Genomic DNA, 9612 nt, shown 5'->3' with positions numbered 1-9612 from the left:
ACACACACACACACACACACACACACACACACACACACACACACACACACACACACACACACACACACACACACACACACACACACACACACACACACACACACACACACACACACACACACACACACACACACACACACACACACACACACACACACACACACACACACACACACACACACACACACACACACACACACACACACACACACACACACACACACACACACACACACACACACACACACACACACACACACACACACACACACACACACACACACACACACACACACACACACACACACACACACACACACACACACACACACACACACACACACACACACACACACACACACACACACACACACACACACACACACACACACACACACACACACACACACACACACACACACACACACACACACACACACACACACACACACACACACACACACACACACACACACACACACACACACACACACACACACACACACACACACACACGCACACACGCACACACGCACGCACGCACGCACATACATACACACGCACGCACGCACGCACGCAGCGAACGTAATATCTTACACGAGGCGCGGCGGCAGGGGTGTAATGTGTCGAATATACATATTTACATATTGTACAAACCGCCTCTCTCGTATCGGACATATAAAATTACAAAAAGTCATCTACCTAGTCAAGAATTCAGAGTCGAAGCTAGCATCATGATTCTATTATCGCGACGAAGACGTCAAAATGCGACGACGCGTGTCAATTACGTGTATGTATATATACAATGTACATACGTACACAGACGCATGCTGCGTAGTAGCGTATTTACATGGGTTCGCGCGCAGGTAAGTAAGTATTTACACGAAAGGTGAAATCGCCGCCAAGGGGAACAGCTCAACGATCCGCTCGCGCGCACGCGCGGGTGCGTTTGCTTGCTCGCTCACTTGCGCCTTATTGCTCGCTGAAAAGTCGTCGAGTGAAGTAAACGGAGGTAAACGTGGGCGGGACAGGGTGCCCCGGAACTCTCAACCCACAGACAACAAGCCTCGAGTCTATACTTATAATTTATTTGTGGTTTGTAAAATACTTGCAATATTTGTCATTAAATAATCTCTACGCGTTCAAGTTAATTGAGTCCTACTGAAATCATACTGATTCGAGACTAGATTTCGATTAAAATAAAAATATCAAATTATATATATATATATATATATATATATATATATATATATATATAATTTCTTATATATATATATATAATATTATATATGTGTATATATGTATATATATATATATATATATATATATATATGTGTGTGTGTGTGTAATTAATTATGTATATTTTATACATATATTAATTATATACACATACACACATATTATTAATGTTGAATAATCAATATTTTAATTTTTTGAAAGTTTTCTTAATTTCTCGTCACAATCACGCATTGCAATCAAGTTGTACGAATGATCTTCTTTCAGTCTCATCGAAAGAAACTTAATTCCGCGCATGTTAAAGCAAAGCCGAGGCACCCTGTATACCTGAACGAAACGCGTTCTTTCGCGAGACGCCATTCAAAAATTCGCATTACACCGAGGGTGCGCATACGCGCAGCCGCGACGCTAAGGGGGAGGCCGAAAGTCTTATTACGTAGAGTAGAGCGAAGGAAGACGGGGGTGAAGAGAATAATAATAAAACAAAAACGAGACGTAAGGAACAATGACAAGAGGGGAAACAAGAGAGAAACGTCGATCACGTTCCGGTGATGGCAAAGAAGAAGAAAAATTGTCGCGCATCGTCGAGCCAAGCGGTCGCTCGCGGATGAGCCGCGACAAGTAACACGATGGGTATTCTCCGAGTCTCCGGAGACAACAATTATGATACGCGGACATTCAGTCCCTCTCCTTTCGCGACGACGTCTCTCAACTATGTACACGCGTTGTCTCGCGTGGTTTCGCGGCTCGGTCGGTTCACGACGTCGTCTTTGTGTTCGACACGCAGTACGTCGACGCCAGACGTGGACGTCGCGACGACATCGTGATCGCGAGCGAACCTGCGGACGAGCACAACGAGATCGAGCACAACCTTTCGAGCGCGAGCTACCACCGTCGCTCGTCGCAGTCGTCTGCGAGTCGGTGGTATCACAGTTCCGGCTTCTTGGACGTAGCAGCTTCGGATACGTCGTTGTCGCCGCGGAAACACCAGGGGTGGTCACGAGGAGCTAAACCAGGTAGGCCTGTCCGGAGGACGGCGGGGGTGGCGGCGGCGGTGGTTGTTGTTGTTGCTGCCTCCAGGCGGTCCTCTCCAGGGTGGAGTAGTCCGAGTCGATGGACGAGTAGATGTGTTCCGACAGCGGTCTCCTGTGGTCCTCGCCGATGCCGCAATTGACGGTGGTAGTAGTGGTGGCAGCAGTGGTGGCGGCTGTGATGAGATTACCGGCTGGAACGCCGGCGACCGCGTCCCGGTAAGCGTGATTGACAGTGAGTCTCGGCTGCGCCGGCGACGACGGCAACGGTTGTTGCTGTTGCTGCTGCGATATCACCGGTGCCGCACCGCACGAATATGCGGGCGGCGCGTGCTGCAACATCAACGCCGACGAGGCGTCTTTGAAAAGCGCAGCGCGTTGGCCACCGCGTAGCGTCGACATGCCCGTTTTTTCGCTTATGCCGACTCCGACGCCGCTGTCCAACGTGTAGGTGTTGATGTTACGCTTATAGACCAACGGCGAGGACTTGCTCTCAATGGAGACGTCGCCGACAGTGGCGGTGGTGTTGCTGGTGGCAGTGGTGGTGATGGTGGTGGTCGTGGACGGCGGTATTGCGTACCTCAGTCGCTCCCAGAACCTCTTCTCGCCCCACGTGAGTATTAATGCTGCTGATCTTAAGTAGGGTCGCAGCTCGGGATCACGCTCCACCTCGATGCCGATGTGGCCAGCTTGGATAATAATCAGCTGGGAGGCACGGCCGCGTAGAGCCTCGTGCAACGCCGCACGGAATTCGAAGCGCGACCACTCGGTTTGTAGAAAGTCGCGGGTTAGTATGATTAACACACGTCTAGAAGCATCCACCGCCTCGAGGACGGCTGGCGCGGGTGCGGAGGCGCGCAGCACGCAAGGTAGGTCGCGATGATGAAGACAGAGCCGCAATCCAGCCGGTCCATGCTCTAACTCGACTGCCAACGAATGCAGCACAAAGTCCTCATCGTTCGGACTGTAGCACACGTAGCAGTCGTAGAGACGATCGCGGTCGACATCACAGCAACCAGCCATGGCGGAGGCGGTGCTCATGGTCGCCGTGGTCACGGCCTTGCCGGGTTTCGCGCGAAGAAATCGCAGTCCGTACTTGGAGTAAGCCCATGCGCCGACCGGCTCGCGGAACACGAACGCGAGCACTATGATTACTAACAGAACGAGTATGGCCGACAGAGTCGCAGCCACCAACGGCAGATAGTCCGACACCATGATACTCTCAATAACGCCACCTTGAGCGAAGTAATCCGAACAGGCGGTTTCGTTGACGTTGAGACGACGTCGATAGGCCGGTCTGGCGTCGCCGCCGTAGTAACACCACACGTCTCCGGCATCGATCACTTTGTGCGCGTTGTCCGACACCCAGGAGGACAGCTCCTGCAGGAACTTGCAGCGACAAGACCACGGGTTGCCGCCAAGCGACAGTTCGACCAGTCGCGCGTTTAAAGTGACTTGCCACACGGGGAAGGTCACCAGACGATTACCGTGCAGTCGAAGGATCTCGAGCGATCGCAACGGCAGAAACGTTAGATTGCCGATGAAGCCGATTGCATTGTTTTGCAGATAGAGTTCGCGCAGATGCGATAGCCGCTCGAACTCGAAACCCTTGAGTTCGCGTATTCGATTGTCCTCGAGATGCAGGATCTGCAGATTGTTGAGCCCATTGAACGTGCGATTTTGGATGGATTCGATGCCGCTCGCGTTCACATACAACACGCGCATGTTCTTGCGGCCGATAAACACGTGATTCTGCAGCTCCCGTAGCACGTTGCCGTCCAAGTAAACCTCGGTGGCGTCCATCGGTATCCTACGAGGTATCTCTTCGACCCTAAGACCCGAGCAATCCACCGCGTTCGTATTCCACGTGCGGTCGTTGTAACATTTGCAGCCTGCTGGGCAGGTCATCTCGCAATCGCACGCGTCGAACTCACAGCAATGGCAAAGAGCGAAGCAGTGCGCCTCGTAACGACAGAGGAATTGCTCGGATCGCGCGCTCGATGCGGTAACGATGGCGATGCCACGAGGTCCTGAAGTGCGGCACATTACGTTGTCCAAGTCCATGACACGCGGATACTCTCTCGTGGAGGTCTGATTGTTGATAGCCGGCAACCAGTCCATGGAGCAGTTGCAGTTGAATGGGTTACCGCCAATGTAGAACTCGGGCAGGGGTTTGTTATCCGGTACCTTGGTTAGCAGTAGCGACGTCAGTTCCATCGTCTCGATCATGTTGGCGTACATATCGACTCGCGTGAGATTCACCTTGTCGGCGAACGTGTTGGGTCGCACGGTGTTGATGTAGTTGTTGTTGATGAACAGCAGCTCCACGCTGTCTGGCACGGACGATGGCGAGAGCTCGGTGATGCGATTGTGACTCGCGTCCAAGGTCTTCACTTTAGACTCGCGGATCTTGTAATAATTGCCAAGGCTCTCGATAAAATTGCCGTGGATGTCGAGCCACTTGAGATTGCCCGGTATAAAGGCGTAATCGAACCATTCGATGTGATTCTCAGACAGGTTCAGCAGTAGCAAACTGCTGACGCTAGTGAAGACGCCGTTGATGTCCGATAGGAAATTGCCGTCCAGTCGAATCGCCTCGAGCCGGATGTTGCGTTCGAACGAGTGTCGCTCGACGTGTTGTACCTTGTTACGGGCGAGATTGAGGATCTGCAGGTTTGGCAGATCCCAGAGCATGCCGCGCGATAGATTACCGATGTCGTTGCCGATTAGACGCAGACCCGTGAGCTGGTGGAGATTGCGGAAGGAGCCGTTGTGAAACTCGTTGATGTGATTTTCGCCGAGGTCGAGGGTCTTGAGGAAGGCGAGGTCGCGCAGCGCATCTGGCACCGCGACGAGCTCGTTACTACTGAGATCAAGCTCCTTGAGGTCGGAGCAGTTGCGAAACGCCATAGGATCGACGCTGCCGATCGCGTTCCCCGACAGGCTCAAGCGATTTAACACGAACAGGCCGTTGAAGAGCTGTGCTCCCACGGCGTGCAATCTATTGTCGGATAGCTCGAGAGTATGGAGATTATAGAGCGGCAGGAAGGCGTTACTTTCAATACGATCGATCGAGTTGTTGCGGAGGTCGAGGATCTGCAGGAAATATAGGTCCTTGAACATGCGAGCGTCGATACGCGTCAACTGATTGTACGACAGATCAAGCACGATTAGACGGATCAAACCAAGGAAGGTGGTGTCGTCGACGTGGTCACTGTCGAGCCGGTTGTTAGCGAGATTCAAAACTAATAGTTGCTCGAGATTGGTGAAGACGTCGCGCGGCAGATCGCGCAGACCGTTGTGCGCCAGATGAATCTCCCGTAGGTCGCGTGTGCTGGCGAACAAACCCTCCGGCAACGTATCCAGGGCGTTGTAGCTGGCGTTGAAAGTGCGCAACACGGCGAGACCGTTCAGGGCGTTCTGTTCGATCCTGATGATCGCGTTACGCTGCAAATAGAGCTCCTGCAGCTGCCGCAGACCAATTAGCGGCCCGTCCTCGGTTAATCGTTGCAGCTCGTTACGCGATAGATCCAGGATACGAATGTCGGCGCGACACGACTCACCGTCGACGGCGCGCGCCGTCAGACCAATGTCGTCGACGTTGCGGATACGGTTGCCGGTGAGATTCAGAGTCTGCAGATTATCTAATTCGCAGAGAAGATCCGCTGGTAACGCCAGCACGTTGCTTTCGATGATTTCCAGGGTGTGGAGCTCGCGGAGGCCGAGAAAAGAGCGCGGGGCGAACTCCAGGTGCCTGCCTGCGCCCCACGCGCCGTTGAAGGTTTGCACGACCAATCGCTTGAGCTCCAATAACGGTTGGAACGCAGCCTCTGGTACGCGCAGCACTTTGCAGCCGTGCACGTGCAGCTCGTGTAGACCGGCCAGTCGCTGCCAGCTTTGCGCGTTCAAGCTGCTTTCGAAGTGGTGTACGTCACTGCAGCGAATACGCAAGCGGAGCGCACCGTCAAGTGACGGCGCCAGGGAGACGATCGCAGTGGGGTCCAGTACGCGGAGTGCGCAATCCGCCGAACGGGTGTCGTTGCCGGCCTCGGTGGTCCATCGGCAAGAAGCCGCGGCGGGTCCAGGATGCGTCGACATCAGCAACAGTAGCAGGAGGGTGGTCGCGAGCAAACGACGAAACGGCGCAAACACAGTCGCCAGTGTCGAAGTTGTCAACGATGACGTCGTCGTCAACGATGTCAACGACGTCGCCGCCGTCGACGACGACGACGGCGACGACGACGACAGCGACGACGATGCCGCGGCGACGACACCACCCCTCGCCGTCGTCATGTCGCCGCGTCGCGTTTTCACGGGGCGCGAGATAGCTCTTCGTTGGACGTGAACGTCGAGTCGCGCGGTGACGACGACGGCGACGACGTTTGCCTCGGCAATTTCGGGGTGACCAGCAGCCCTGCCCGTATCTTCTCTTTCATTCACGTGAGCACAGACGTATTTCGGGTGGCACATATATACACATGCACACATGAGACACTCGGCACAAGCACGATAATGATGTTGATGTTGTTGTTGTTGATGATGATGATGACAACAACAGCGACGGCGATGACGATGACGACCGCGGCGACGGGGAGGACGAGGAGGTGGGCGACCACGACAACGACACACGCACGCACGCCACATATACACGCGCGACTTACAGAAGGGAGAGAGAGAGCGTGCGCGCGCGCGCGCGCTCACGCACCTCGTATCACGTATCAAACGCGGAGCGGCCCATTTCCCTTCTCGCCCTTAATCCGCGGACTGATGGCAACCCAGTTGCTTGCCCGGATTTCGCCGCACCGTGTGTTTCTGTCAATCACGCGTATTCGCCAACCCCCTTGTTATATGTATGTATGTATGTACGCACGTCGTCTCTCTTTTTCGCGCGATCGAGAGAGCTCTGTTCGAACCTTTCGCGCGAGATTATCCTTTATCGATGTCAAATTCAGCACAACGGGCCGTTGTGGCCTGGTTCCTGATAGCGCGTATCACAATTCCCGTGCGCGTATCGCGTCGCGATCGCGCGCAACGACGGAGCCGAGAACGCTCTTCCTCGACAATCAACGAAAACAGGCTCGTTCGGGTGCGAGCACACGGAGCACTCGTGCCGCACCGTCGCGCACGCACTCGCCTCGCATCGAGCACTAGCACTGAAAGCCGTAGGCGCCTGAGCGCGCATCATCGGCATTCCCGACCGTTGCGGCCCCCGGTTTCTCCCCTCTAACGGTGCTAGAGGGCACCACCTTGCTAGGACCGTCGTCGAGAGCGGGGGTAGTGAGAGCAAAGATAGTTGGCAGGGTTGAAGTTTGTTCTAAAAAATAGCACGTAATGTCATCATGAGAGGATAGTCGTGGACTTTTCGAATCTGAATTTCAAAGTAAAATTTTGTTCGTGCGAAATTTAATCCTTACAATTCGGCAAGCGAGGATATCATATTTTTTTACCAATCCTTTGATCTATATGAAAATATTTTAATTCAGGAACTGTAAAAGTCATCCGAAAAGCCACTTGGACTGTAGGGTTAAAGAAAATTATCTTGCGATTACCTAAAAAGTAGAACAGAGAATCACGTTAACGTCAAAATAACGAGAAAATTATTGAATCTTGATTAATTTTGATAAAAAGCGAGTTTTTTTACAGTCATTTTCGTCATTTTAATGTAATTGTGATTTTTCGTTTCAGCTGGGAAATTGGCATCGTGATTTTTCAAAGAATAAATTTCGAATGTTGTGCAAAGGAGAAATCTATAGTAATTGTCGCGTTTTCATTAGGTCCGTGCTTTTCAGTGCAAACTAGGCTGCACTTTTCACTTTTAGAGTAAAACGAGTATATACAGGCTGCGTTCCGCAGAGCGCATCATGTGCATGATACGCTGCATTAGAGTGAAAGAGATACGAGAGTGAGATAAAAAGAGAGGGAGAGCACTTAGGTGATGTTCTCGAACGCATGAGAGCGCATAGGTTGCCTCAGCTCCTGAGGTAGTGTAGTTCATGCGCTCTCATGCGTTCGAGAACATCACCCGAGTACTCTCCCTCTCTTTTTATCTCACTCTCGTATCTCTTTTGCTCCAACGCAGCGCATTATGTGTATGATGCGCTTTGCGGAACGCAGCCACAGGGTACAGTCCAACGGGTGCTGCAAATGCTTTGTAGCGTTTTTATTTCTTTCTCTTTCTTCATTCGAGTCTGAGGAATAGAACAAGAGGGAGAAACGCTGCGCAGCATTTGTAGCGGTTGTTGGACCGCACCTAAAATCTAGCGTTGAGAAGAAAAGAGGAAGTTCCATGATAGTACTAGTTCAGTTAAAAAGAACAAACCTGTTATCTCCAATAGGCGAATGGCTCCTGTACACAGGACGCGGTAATGCTTGCTGCGCGACGGAAGTTCGCACGACAGCCAATCAATATGCTGCTTTCCGTAATAACCTTCTAGCTCTTACAGAAAAACAACATATTGATTGGCTGTAGCGCGAACTTCCGCCGCGCGGCAAGCATTACCGCGTCCTGTGTGCAGAAGTCAGAGCCATTTTCCTTCGACAACGTCTACTTTTTGAAACCCTTGCGAACCTTCGAAATCACACCAGGAAGCTTATTACAGTTCAGGTACCTTATTCTCGAAAAATATTGCATACGATATTTCTATGCTAAAAACTATAGTTCATGTTACGTATATTACAGCTTTTCATAGAAATATTGTATGCGATATTTTTCGAGAATAAGACACTGTGTCAGAAGTGAAAATGCGTAAAGTGAGCGAATTCACTAGATATTGACCAATGAAATTATAAATATTCTAGTAAATTCGCGCATTTTTCGCATTTTCATTTCTCACACAGAACCGTAATAAACTCCTAGGGCCCTGATTTTCAAAAATATATCGTATACGATATTTGATGAATAGTTCATGTTACATATATTATAGCTTTTTACCATGAAGTAAAAGAGAAGTAGGTCGAATTCTATATAACGAAAGTGGTCCTGATTCGTGTCCTCCAATTAAGAGGAAATCCGCTGAAAAGAATAAAGCTGACCACACACACTTTCCGTAACTGTATGATGTAACGTAAGAATTGACCAATCATGTTGAGAATCGTCGAATTGTAAGGTTGTCATTTTTGTGAATACTCGATCGTAATTGGTCAATTCTTACGTTACGTCTTACGGTTACTGTTACAGAAAGTGTGTGTGGCCAGCTTAACTTCTTATGGTTGGGCGCCATTTGTAAAGCAATAAATTAGAGCGAGATAAGATATACTTGTCTCACTCTTACTGCACCAGTTCAGTGGTGCAGCTCTTTAACTGCACCACTGAACTGGTGCAGTAAGAGTGAGACAAGTATATCTT

The 9612-nt window shown here is 51.0% G+C and overlaps 1 protein-coding gene across 1 annotated transcript; it reads right to left on the bottom strand.

Annotated features, from left to right (window-relative positions):
* Positions 1–1336: 1336 nt before the first annotated feature.
* Positions 1337–7412, bottom strand: LOC116846439 (toll-like receptor 7). Its single transcript, XM_032820243.1, has one exon. The coding sequence runs from the start codon at positions 6909–6911 to the stop codon at positions 2244–2246; it is 4668 nt and encodes a 1555-aa protein (XP_032676134.1). The 5' UTR covers positions 6912–7412; the 3' UTR covers positions 1337–2243.
* Between the last annotated feature and the right edge of the window lie 2200 nt (positions 7413–9612).

The sequence above is a fragment of the Odontomachus brunneus genome, unplaced genomic scaffold (genome assembly GCF_010583005.1).
Source record: "Odontomachus brunneus isolate Ranch 3 - 2012 unplaced genomic scaffold, Obru_v1 Obru_scaffold_064, whole genome shotgun sequence".
Classification (NCBI taxonomy): Eukaryota; Metazoa; Arthropoda; class Insecta; order Hymenoptera; family Formicidae; genus Odontomachus; species Odontomachus brunneus.
This window is presented reverse-complemented; position numbering and strand designations above follow the sequence as displayed.

Bases quoted from the DNA above. Each gene is read 5' to 3' on its own strand.
- LOC116846439 (XM_032820243.1), bottom strand. From the start codon at position 6,911: ATGTGGCGTGCGTGCGTGTGTCGTTGTCGTGGTCGCCCACCTCCTCGT.